Below are 13,381 nucleotides of genomic sequence, written 5' to 3'. Positions count from 1 at the left end.
TTGAAGCAGTTGTTCGCATGCCATAAAACGGCGTTCAACGTCTCTTGGCTTCAATTCATACGGCACCCAATGGCCTACCTTTCGGATCATTCCCATGGCTTTTAAACGTTTGGAAATGGTTGATTGATCAACTCCCAAAGTTTTTGCAACCTCTTCTTGCGTTTGAGCCGGATCTTGATCGAGCAATTCCTCCATTCGGTATCCATGAACTTTGGCGGCGCACCCTCGCGTTCTTCGTCTTCCAAGCCAAAATCACCACTTTTAAAGCGTGCAAACTACTTCTGGCACGTTCGCTCAGCTAGAGCATGCTCACCATAAACTTCCACCAAGATACGATGACTTTCGGCTGCTTTTTTCTTCATATTAAAATAATGAAGAAGAATTCCCCGCAAAAACACATTATTTGGCACGAAATTCGACATTTTCAAGTGTGGTAAAAATATTGTTGTTTACGCTTCAAATAAAAAACTTATACTGACGTTTGTGCCTTACGACAGTAGCTCTCCAATGAATGTTTGGAAATGTGGATCGATGGAATAATAATCAAGTTACGCCATCTGTTGTAAAACCGCACGAACTTATTAAAATGAGAAAGGAAATAAAAATGCATTTGAAAACGAAATACATTTTTTACACGCGCAGTCTCCTCTGCAAAGGGGTATTAAAATTTTTGTCGTAGAGGAATTGTGATAAGTATACTTGTGCTCACATAAATTAACTACTTTATTGTTTTAAAATATTAGTGCTACATTTTTCGTTAATATTTTATAAAAGTTTAGTTCACTCTATAACAAAAACAAAAATTTTCTGAACAAGTGCTTTATATGGACGAATATTCATCCTATGGGAAAAAAATGTCAAAAGACAACGCAATTTATGAGCGATTTCAACCTTACTCTTTTTAATACTGAAATTAAATAAGCTGTCAAACTGCATACTTTAAAGTTTTCTGATCAGAAAGTTGAAAATTTTGAGGCCAATTCTTTGAAATTTATTCACTTTTGTACAACGTTTAGAACTTTGATTTATAAGGATTTAGCTGTGGAATGTGTTCATCGCGCACATGGGCTGAAGAGCTAACCGTTTGGTGAGGCTTATGGGCTGGAGGAATCATCGGCCCATATTCCTTCAAAGACGAGACTGGCGCCAATGTAACAGTGAATAGCGAACGGTAAGCAATTTATTTCTCATCTCGGACCAGTGGATTGGCCACCAAGATCGTATGGTATCACGTCTTTGGAATTCTTTTTGTGGTGGCATATTAAATCTAAATGCTTCGTGGACAAACCAGCTTTGATTAAAGCATTGGAAGCTAACATTACTAAAGTAATTCACGAGATACCGACCGAAGTCATTCAGCGAGTCATTCATAATTGGTGTTTACGGATTATCTTCGAAAAATAAACGTCATGAATAGTTCTAACAATAATAATAAAGATTGCCCAGACAATTTGAATGTTCGTTGTTTCAATTTAATCCCCCCTCAATTGATTTCCCTTTATTATGAATATACAATAATAAAAAGACAAAATGATTTAATTATGTGAGCACGAGTGTATATACCCAGTTTTGACAATGTATTTATTTACTTTTTTTAATATAAATATATATTTTTAATATAATGAAATTATAGTTCTTTTTATAATAAATACCATAATAGTCCAAGTTTCAAACTTATACTTAATACATAAGAATTTCATAAAAGTATCGAAATTAAAAAAAAATTTATTTGAAAAATCGCAGTTTGTTTTTGGCATAATAAAATAAACTGTGCATTTGCTTCCGTATAACGAATGCACCCCAGTTTTTTTTTTTTTGAACGAGAGTTTTCAGTAACTTCAGACTTACACGTTCCGTGCAGCCTAAAATTTAATGGGCTGTAAAGCTGCGTACTCAAATTATTTCCAAAAATTGTGATTAAAAATGTTGAAGTTTCTATGATACCCTGACGAATTGTTACATATTTTTTCAAAATTTGAAACTTGGATTATTATAAACTTTGCTTCAGAATAAACTATACTTTCATAAAAAAGTTAATTAATATAAAATTAAAAAGTAAATAAATAAATATTCCAGGCTTCCGTTCAGGAGCACAGTAACTCCACCAAAAATTAATATACTTCAATGAAATTTGGTACAGAATACTACTTTTTTGGCATTGAAAATGGGCGAAATCGGTCAATAACCCATAATAACTTCCCAATTAATTCTAATTTAAAAAAAGAAAAACGAAATATTCCATTACTTAAAAAACAAATACTCCCGTTTGGTATAAATCAAAAATCCAAAAATCGGATAAAAACCACGCGCTCCCCAATTCGTGGTGTGCGTATTGCTGTTGTTCCAGAAATGGAAGGACCTACGACTTTTAAGCCGACTCCGAATGCCAGATGCTTTTTATGAGAAGCTTTTTCATGGCAGAAATACACGCGGACATTTGCCAATGGCTTTCAGGGCGACCACTATTAGAAAAAACTTTTTCTATCATTTGATGTTTCATGCAGGGCGATTTAAACTTGCACTTCCGAATCTTAGTCACGCACCAGCCCATTCGGCTAAGGCGTTCGCCGTGAATGCTAGCAATCCCGATATTTTCGGGATTTGCAATTCCTTGCGAAATATTTAAAGTAGAAATAGGCAAATCGTCTATACAGCAAATTGAAAAACACTTTGCGTTTACGACACTTCGGTCGTAAAATTCTACTGAGTTTTTGTATTCCATGTTCACCTCTTCTTATGAGTGAAATATGTATTTGTGTTCGTGTTACATTAAATAATATTAAAATAATGTGAGTGAACGGGCATGCACTTCAGGTATGTATATGAATAAGGATATTAAGTTCTGACTTTATCATTGCATCAAACTATATCTGACAGGTTTTTTCCGCAACAAAAGGAGTCAGAAGCTTTCGTCTCCGTTTTTAAATTTGTTTGGATTGAGTTTTTTTGACATCCTAAGGTAAAAAAATAGGCTAAAAAATTACTAATGTGTATAAATTTGATTATTGCCTTTGTTTTGTTGCTAATTAACTCTAATTAACTTTAAACGAAAAAGTAAAAACCATTAATTTATTTATTATTTACCATATCATAGGAGAACCTCTTTAATAGTATTGATGTTTTTTCCAAATTAACTTGTTTCAAAATAAATATTATCTAAATCCCGAGATTTTAAAAATCAAAAAAATTTACATTCCCAGTTCGTGCCAAATTTAGTACTTCCTTATTTGTTTTTAACTCTCTTTATTGCGTGCTAATATTTGTATGTTTATATGGCACACTTCCTTGTGGGCTGTACGAATATAACAAACAAAGCCTTAATAAGTTTTGGCCGTCTCTATTAAATTTCTTGAATCCACGCGAAAGTAGCATTCGCTAATTACTTTTCATTTTGACTTTGAAAAACACATTACCAAACATTTTATAATCAAAACGAATTTTATCAACCGCATACATACATATGTGTGTACTACAGGTTTCCACTAAAGATATTTAGCAGGTCTAACTTCCTGCTCTATCTCTTTGGAATAGACAACAAAGCCAGCTGAAGGCAACGCAGCAGTATCTACTCGGGCCAAACAGACAAACAGCCCAGCAGACAAATTGTGAACGATTAGGAAAATAAACGAGGCAACGAAATGCTGAGAAGTCAAACCTAAATTTGGTGTTTCACACACTTTTTACGCATAAACAACATTTGTAAATGAAGAAAAATAAAGAGAGAGAAATAAATAAGTAAAATGAACTATCAATTGACGGCCGCCGAACCATGGCGTAGCCCAAAGCGTTTGCTGGCTTTTGTGCACCAGTGCCGCCTATACTAATAGTATATTACCCAATGTCCACCAGCAGTCAATAGTGGTAGCAGCAGCAGCGGCAGCAACAGTGACAACTGCTACTGGACAACAGAGATGCTTCGTGCAGGCTGCGAGCAAGAGTTGCTTGCCATGCTTGGATGCAGTGTAATTATTGGTAATTAAATAGGAAATCTCTTGATTCCGCTCATAGCTGCTGGCAGTCTACATACGTATTTGTCCATATATGTATATGTGCATGCATACTTCTGCTTATTCATTGTGCATGTGAGCAGTTGTCCAGTCGCATCAATGACTGCGTATACGTACCGTTATTTGAAAGTGAATTTCACTAATTTCTTAAGGGCAGCAAATTTTGTACCTTTCCACTATAATTCAGGTGAATTTCACTTAATTCATAGCTTTTAATTTTTATATAAACATAAGGGCACACATACATATGTACATACATGTATGTGCAATATAAATTATATTTCATTTTGTGTTTATATTTGTGAAATGCGTAGAAAATTCGAGTAACAGAAAAGAGTCTAAAACCTGATCTGATATTTGTATGATAGTAACTTAAAACATGAAGTAAGTGAATATGAATAAAATAAAATCGAATTCGTAGCAGCGCAGAATTGTCCGATTTTTTCAAACCCATACATGCACACATAAGTAAAAGCAACGAAGCGGGTATTGATATTATAATGTATGTATACCATATACCAATGTAACTATATACATTTAGTTGTGTGCATATGAATGAATTTAATGATTTTGTATATATGTTCATATGTTTGCAAGGCATACAAATATACACTTACCTACAACAACATACATCAAGATATCTGCACACATATCATAGTCAAGGCATTGCTGTCGTTAGCAGTTTTGACCAAATGGGGTCGAGTTTCGAGCTGGTCGGACTTGTTAGCTCCAAGCAAACCTAATTTTAAGGCGGCAAATACATATGTATATACAGATCACATACGCATATACACAAACTTATATACCTAAGTGTTTTTATTTCTAAGGCTTTTCGGTTTCTACTTTAATGCATAGAGATTCAATGAAACATCAAACATAGCAAAGCTCGAAATTTTTATATAATATATTGGTAATGCATATAAAGTCTGATTTTTTAACAGCTATAAGAAAGTTTTTCAAAAATGCACACGTAAAATTCAGAAAAATGTATGACATTTTTATTTAAATCGATAGTACAGTCCATATAATTTAATGTTTGAAGATTATTTCATGCAAATGTTGACCGCGACTGCGCTTCAAATGGTCCATCCGCTTAGTCCAATTTTGGCATACTCTGTCCAATGTTTCGGCCGGTATCTCACATATAAATGCTTTAGTGTTGTCTTCCAATACGTTAATTGAAGCAAGCTTGTCTGAATAGACATGAGTTTTAACATAGACCCACAAAAAATAATCTAAAGTCGTTATATCGCACGATCTGGGTGGCCAATTGACAGGTCCCGAACGTGAAATAAAATGTTCACCGAACTCGCCTCTCAACAAGTCCATTGTTACACGTGCTGTGTGGCATGTGGCACCGTCTTGCTGAAACCACATGTCATGCAAGTCAAGCTTTTGCATTATGGATTTCATTTCACGGTAGCGCTCACCATTCACAGTTACGTTACGATTCGCAGCATCTTTGAAGAAGTACGGTCCAATGATACCTCCAGCCCATAAACTGCACCAAACTGTGACCTTTTCTGGATACATTGGTGGCTCTTGCAATTCTTCTGGCTGATCTTCACTCCAAAATCGACACTTATGCTTATTTACGTGCCCATTGATGCAAAAATGAGCTTCGTCGCTTAACACAATTTTTCGATAAAAAATTGGGTCTTAAACTTTCTTAACAGAACACGCATTTTTATAATAAAACTCAATGATTTGCAAGCGTTGTTCGTTTGTAAGACGATTCATGGTTAAATTATAGACCACTGAACTGAAGATGTTTGACAGTGAAATAAAACACGAAACGAAATAGCTAAAAAATCACCTGTTAGATAGATATATCTTAAGTACAAAGAGTTACCAGGAAAGCCGCTCTGCAGGCATTTTTATTTAGATAATAGATTAATTTGGTTTATATGACGGGATGATTAATAATTAACCGTTTTCCAATTATTCGATTTTAAAGATTGAATTTACAAAATTTTTTGTTTTTAGTTGTACGTCCTCTCTTTAAGCTCAAGCTCAAAACTGTTCCTATTTTTGATTATGTGGAAGGGTATGTCAATTAATAAAATGAAATATAAAAATTATTAAAATAAAATTCATCAATAAAATTCGAACCAAGCGCTGACAAATAAAAATTGCTGCTCGATAAAGTTTTTTTTTATTTTTCGATTTTTCACTAAGCATTTCTTACCTCACAATATTAAAAAAACTTCTATGAAAACTATTCTGCAAATTACTTTGAAAACTAGTTTTTCTTTTTAGCTGCCATATTTTTAAAAAATCTTTACAATCAAATATCTCGAGAACGGTTCAGTTTTAGACATCATGTCAAATAACCAAATTTATCAGAAATAAATAATAATGCCTAAATAATAATGATCGAATGTATCTACGATAACCTTCCCGGTAACTCTATACATCGGCAAAAAGACTCGCAACATACCTCTAATAACTATAGTCTGTCTAATGGAGACCGACAAAATTCAAGCTTAAAGTTCTGTTATCGAAAAAATTTAAATGCTACTTAACAGGCGTATCCATTCCACAGTAAGCGATGTGCAATGTTGGTGTTGTGAGAAATATAGAAAGCGTAAGTGACTTTTACAAAATGAGTTCCGCGCATAAAAAACGATTTGAAACAAGCATCTTATAGATCCAAAAATGTCATATGCATCTGCAGCAAATTATTTGAACAAGTTAAATCCGTTTACAAATATATAGTTGCAAGGGTATACAGATGTTAAAAACGTTGACGGCTTCATTGGACGAGATCTTCCTTTTGGGCGAATAGTTGCATACGTAGTTGCAATTTGAATGCAGCTTTGATAACTAAAATTTACTAGAAAAGATCAATGCCATTAGCTGCGAACGTTTTTAAATTTTTTTTTGCATTTTTTTTTTATTTGATTTTTTAAATGAAGAACCTTTCAAGAATATTCTGTGAAAATTTTAGATGAATCGGAGCAAAACTTACAAAAATACAGCCATGTAAGTGTTTCTACCTACCTGGCTCAACCGCGCGCCATTTGTACCTAGCAACTGTTTTCCCACAACTTACGTTTTCAAAGTCGGTGCCCCTCATAACTTTGAAACTACTGCACCGATCCTTTTGAAATTTTGAACACTTTTTCTGTAGATGTTTTACAAGGTAACGCGAAAGAATTTGTTGATACTTTTGTTTTTATGGTAACTAATTCACCGATTTTTTACGCGAAAATCGTGTTTTTGACTTTAACATGTTCCCAAAAATCGAAAAATTTTTAATTTCAAAAAACCCTCTCGGCGTTACCCGGAGAAAACGATTATCTAACGAAATAACTTTGGTTTTTTGATTTCAGATGATTTAACACCGAGTTATGAGGGGCACCGCAAAACTACTTTTTTTTGAGATGCGTCCGAATAATTTCTGCCATTGCCGTATTTTTAAATATTTTTGGATGAAATTTTCACAAAATATACTTCAAATGCTATAGTTTTATGTAGTAAAAGATTTGACGAATAAATTTTAACTGTGTCATCAAAAAAAAATCATAAAAATGTGCCTTTTTTCCATGAATTAACGTTAAACGTTAAAAAAATAATAATAAAATAATATACGGCCACACCATTAATTTTATCTGGTCAGTCCATAAGTTCGTGCGTATTTTACCCATAATTTCACTTTTGTACGATTTTTGCATACAAAAAATTATTCGCGGAATATAACGGAACTATTTATATTCCCTTTGCTATATAGTGCATTCAACAAGTGATTTTAATCGCGGATGGAAGCACGTGTTGTTAAAAAATAAAATGGAATCTTCGAACGCGTATAAGAGGCATATTTTATATTTTTTTATAAAAGTGGTAAAAATGCAACAAATTCTGCTGCAGAAATAAACACTGTTCATGGAGAGGATACCGTGAGTGTAAGGACTGCGCAAAAGTGGTTTTCAAATTCCGAAGGGATAACTGCGTCGTGGAGGATGCCCCGCGCGCTGGTCGTCCTGAAGTCTTTAACTCCTAAGCCTTGCTCGAACTCGTGGCAGATGAGCCAAGTTTGACAAGCGATATGATAGCTCAGAGGTTAAATTCATCGCATGGAACAGTTCACAGGCACCTAGTTCAGTTGGGAAAGGTTTCAAAGCAGGGAAAATGGGTTCTGCATAGACTTTCCGTCGCCAACCTTCAGCAGAGAGTGAATGTGTGTTCTCAGCTGCTGCAACGGCTTGAAAATGAAAGTTTGTTGAACCATATCGTTACTGGTGATGAAAAATGGGTCCCTTACAATAATCCTGTTCGCAAACGCCAATGGTTGGATAAAGATGAAACACCCGAACCGATCCCTAGAAATGGCCTTCACTCCAAGAAGATTATCTGTCTATTTGGTGAGATATGGCCGGTATTGTTTATTATGAACTTCTAGAACCAAACCAGACAATAACTGATGATTATTATTCCCATCAGCTATCAAACCTGAATGAGGCACTTAAAAATAATCGACCGTCTTTAGTGAGTACACGCAAAATTTTGTTTCACCACGACAACGCAAGACCTCATACCGCAAGGCAACCATTAGGCAAGCTGAACCAGCTCAGATGGGAGCTAATACCGCATCCACCATAGTCTCCGGATATTGCACCTTGCGATTATCACCTTTTCCTTTCAATCCCATACGAGTAACAAGAACTACTCCTCAAAAGAAGCTATAAAAAGGGATATCGAAGCATATTTTGGCTCCAAGAACAAACAATTTTTTGAGCAGGAAATTAAAAATTTGCGTTAGCGCTGGGAAGACATTGTAAATAATGAAGGAAAATATATAATTGATTAATAAATACTTTAAGCATATTTTTTATTAATTTTAAAACCACCTTTAAAAAACGCACGAACTTGTGGACTGGCATAATATATTTCTAGCCAAGTAGTAGAGAAATTAAATTGGTTTCATTGTTTTTGGAAGTATTCTCCACGATGATGAATACACTTTTGCTTTCGTTTGAACGACGCATTTCGACGCATTTTTTCCAGTCGTTTTTATAAAGTGTTTTTTACATCGCGGATCCAACGCGAACAACCTTTTCTACCACAAAGCGATCATGCAAAATCTTATTGATGCTAGTGATGCTAATGCCCAAGGATGCCTCAATCTCTCGCGAACACGAAAAAGTTGTATATACGTACTTCGGCACTATAAAAAATTATATAAGTTTTAATAGTTTTTTTTTACTATTTCTTTTTATGTTTTCTTTTATAAATCAGAATAAAAAACTACATATTTTTATAGCTTGGCCGCTAGTGTAAGGTCGACAAAATTTCTTGCATCACCAATGTCTAGTCTTTATGGTACTCCGTAACTCAAACGGCAATTTCAATTCATTTAAGTTTTTATACGTTTTTCTTTTTCCAATAAATTTAATTTTACAGCCAATAAATTCAAAGACTTAAGCCGCAAACTTACTTTCGGAGAGCCTAAAAACCAAGTTGCCGTAAAGTCATAAATTCAAAATAATAATTGTGCTTGCAATTTCGCATATACAATAGGATTTAATTTTGAAAATCTCGCTCCAACTTTTATTGACAATTTCATGCAATTTAAGATTTTTTGTTATAGTTCAAAAAGAGCAAACGAGAAAGACGTAACCACAAACTTGCTTTGAGGAGGAGCAGACTGCTTGGATTTGGAAAGCTTTCATTTCATAAAACTATATACAAAAAACACCTACATTGAGTGAAAGGAAGATTGAGTTTTAGAAAATGGAAATAAACAACTTGCGTCGCAAACTTGCCTTGCGCAGAGCAAAAGTGAATTTGTTCAAAATTTTAAAGCGTATTTCAGCACGAAAAGCAAGAAGACATGCTTGTAATTTCAAAGTGACAATTTCATGCCATTTAAATTTGTTCACCATTGTTTCGCCATAACAAGCATTTAATTTTTAATGGAAGAGACTCAAGTAAGGAAATACTAGCAAAATCTTGATTATTTTAAGTGCGAGGATGGACTTAAAAGTGATCACTATAGGTACATCCATAGTATAGAATTGATATATATATATATATATGTACTTTATATACTTTATATAAGTATATATGTATACATTTGTTTTTTAATATGCTATCACTTGAGAGTTTATGATGACCAACAAGGGGTAGTTGACACAATGAAATGATAATGACTGCTTACTACTTCTCACAAAAGTGAACGCCAAATAAATGACACCACGTATTTTTAAATTATGAACTTATGACCCATTGGCTGTGGCCTTTGCTCACAACTCACAACAATTACAATGTAAATATATTTAAGGAATATTTAGCATTTTTTACCAGTACTAAATTGGCGGCCGCCGTAGCCCAATGGGTTGGTGCGTGACTACCATTCGGAATACACAAAGAGAACGTAGTTTCGAATCTCGATGAAAAAACAAAATTAAGAGAAACATTTTTCTAATAGCGGTCGCCCCTTGGCAGCCAATGGCAAACCTCCGAGATTTCTGCCATAAAACAGCTCGTCATAAAAATATCTGCCGTTCGGAGTCAGCTTAAAACTGTAGGTCCCTCCTGCAAGCAAACTACGCTTGACCCTACCAATTTGTAAAAAAAAGATCGGCATTTTATATTTTTTTATTTTGGTCAATATTAAGTTTGCTTTTACAAAATTTTGCGTATTTATTTATATTTAAGGGATCATTTCATTAGAATTATTAAAAACCTATAGTTCTTTTCTTTAAGAACAAACTAAGGGATTATCAACGCCACAGAGTGGAAAACAAATGTTTGACATAGGACATTGGTTAATAAAGTCGAAGCATATATGAAGTCTTTGACAAAAGTATGTGGGATTTACAGACAAAAGAATGTTCATGCGGGAGACTTCCAATGCGTTTCAAAAATTATTCCTGAATCAATATAATGAGCGAAAACTGACAATGCCCGAATATAAAATAAAAGAGTTACCTTCCGAAACACCAAGGATCTCATTGGATTGTACTGAAACTGATATGAATTGGAATGCAATTACTTGGCAATTGCAAAAGTTTGTAAATGAAAAATTAACTTCGATCAAAAAATAATATAAATAATACATATACTGCTTTTTTTTACAAACTTGGAGGGTCTACCGTCATTTTGGGGATATAAACTGTTCAGCTATTTTGCCTAGAATTAAGCATAGAATTCAAATATGTAATACACTTTCTCGCTCTACCCTAATAAATATATATAGGTGTTTGTTAATTTGATAAGAGCAGATAATATGGGCTTTAAGACCGTTTTCCCCGGGGGGACATTTCCCCCCCGGGGTGATACATAAAAAATTCCCGCACTCTTTTCGAGAGTGACGGTTCGCTAGATATATTAAATTCAGTTAGCATTTGTTGTCCTCCGATGGAGGATCTATCAGATGTTAAGCTGATACACTTTCATCTTAGCCACAAGGCCATGAAAAGCGGCTTTCGTAGCCGAATGACTGACTACCATTGGAAGCCCTTGGCATGAAACACCAAATAATGGAAACAGTTTTTTTCTAATAGCGGTCGCCCATCGGCAGACAATGGTCCGAGTGTATTTCTGCCGTGAAAAAGCTCCTCACAAAAAAACATCTACAATTCAGAGGTGGTGTAAAACTGTACTTAGATTCCACCTCCATATTTGTGGAAAGCATAAAGATGCACACCATGAATTGGTGGAGGAGCTTAGCACAACGTACCATAAAGAATATTAGCACCAATTATATATTATAGTTATTGGCGGTCGCCGTAGCTGAATGAGCTGGTGCGTGACTACCATACGGAATTCAGAGAGAATGTAGGTTCGGACCTCCGTGAAACACCAAAATGTAGAAAAAGTTTTTTCCAATGGCGGTCGCCCTTCGGCAGGCAATGGCAAACCTCCGAGTGTATTTCTGCCCTAAAAAACTGCCGTTCGAAGTCTACTTGAAACAACATCAAGACGCACGCCACAAATAGAAGGAGGAGGTCGGCCAAACACCCAGAAAAGGTGACCGCGCCAATTATATATATAGACAAAGACTTCACCACCTTGGTGGTATCGTAGTATCTCCATGCAATCGTTGGAACAACAAACCCAAAACTGTGCTAAAATTTTTAAAAAGCCTTACACTCTAGGGTTACAAAATATGCCTTTCACAATAGATCAGCTCTGGTCGCAGTGCGTAATGGCCTTCTAATAATAATAATAATAATACATATAGTTGTTAATTCGGACTTCTAGCCAATCATTTCCAGCATTTTCTAATTGGATTTAAGTATCCCTTTTGAGGCAGCCCCTCGAGTATAATCTGACATGAAAAGTAAAATCAATGTTACGAAAAAAATTATATCTTGCTTTAATGGCCAACTTCTTAGCACACCACCGTGCAGATTATTTCTTTTTTTATAAAACTATATAAATATTGGAAAATATACAATTATAAAGAAATTTAATTTAGCACGAAAGTGTGGCGAATTCGTTTTAACAATTATATGCAATTTAGTGTTTTGTACTTTTTACTTCATACAGACATTTTCGCACTTCGAAAGTGAAACTCTGCAACATAAACATGCACGTACACGTACAAACATATACGCTTACTTACACACAATGAATTTAAGAAACATATAAAATTGTGTGCATGCTTGGATTTTTATTTCTTCCACAAATTCATGCGCTTTTTATTGATTTTTCCGTCAAAACAACCAACACATGTACATTATGCACATATAGGTAAGAGCATTGAAGAGATATCTACGTACATTTGGTGGAGGTACAACCAAATTAAATCAGTGATTCACTGCAGCGCACTTTGTCTATACGCCTGAAATGCATTGACTATATGGCTTTCAAGTTTGTGCCTTAAGTCTTTCGTTTCATACCACTACAGCCGCTACTATAAGGCATATATTCATATTCACGCGTATACGAGTATTTCAATGCAATAACTTACCATTTTGTTTGAAAATTCGTAGTCTCCACAAATAAATTCCCAAAATTAACGTTTTGAGTGATTCGCTTTTAATTGCGCTGCCCCAAAAATATTTACCACTTTTTCCAATAAAACTCAGTGAAAAATAGAACGATAAGTTTGTGTATATATATATAAGTATATTGCGTGTTGCACAAATTACAAGCAACACCGAATTCAGGCGTTGATTTCGTTAAGCTGCAATTGCACTAAAATAAGAAAAATCGATAAAATGGCCGTTTACTTAGATGACATTAACAAAGCACTGTAGTGAGAGATTCATAAATTTATTCCCCTTAATTTCAACTTTCACAATTTTTAAATTTATTTACTTTCTGTTAATTGTTTGCAATTACATTAGTTAAAATTTAAGGGCAATTAGTTTTAAACCATAGTTCCAGAAGTATATAGATCAAGTACGCCACAGTTGAAATTT

At 34.5% G+C, this 13,381-nt stretch overlaps 1 protein-coding gene across 1 annotated transcript in view; it reads right to left on the bottom strand.

Annotated features, from left to right (window-relative positions):
• LOC129241490 (probable chitinase 10) overlaps positions 1 to 13,142 on the bottom strand; it is a 73,882-nt gene extending 60,740 nt beyond the window's left edge. The window contains exon 1 of the mRNA XM_054877841.1: positions 12,928 to 13,142. Within this exon, the coding sequence (XP_054733816.1) occupies positions 12,928 to 12,930 (3 nt within the window). The 5' untranslated portion in view covers positions 12,931 to 13,142. The remainder of the gene's footprint in view (positions 1 to 12,927) is intronic.
• Between the last annotated feature and the right edge of the window lie 239 nt (positions 13,143 to 13,381).

Source organism: Anastrepha obliqua, chromosome 3, assembly GCF_027943255.1.
Source record: "Anastrepha obliqua isolate idAnaObli1 chromosome 3, idAnaObli1_1.0, whole genome shotgun sequence".
Lineage (NCBI taxonomy): Eukaryota > Metazoa > Arthropoda > Insecta > Diptera > Tephritidae > Anastrepha > Anastrepha obliqua.
This window is presented reverse-complemented; position numbering and strand designations above follow the sequence as displayed.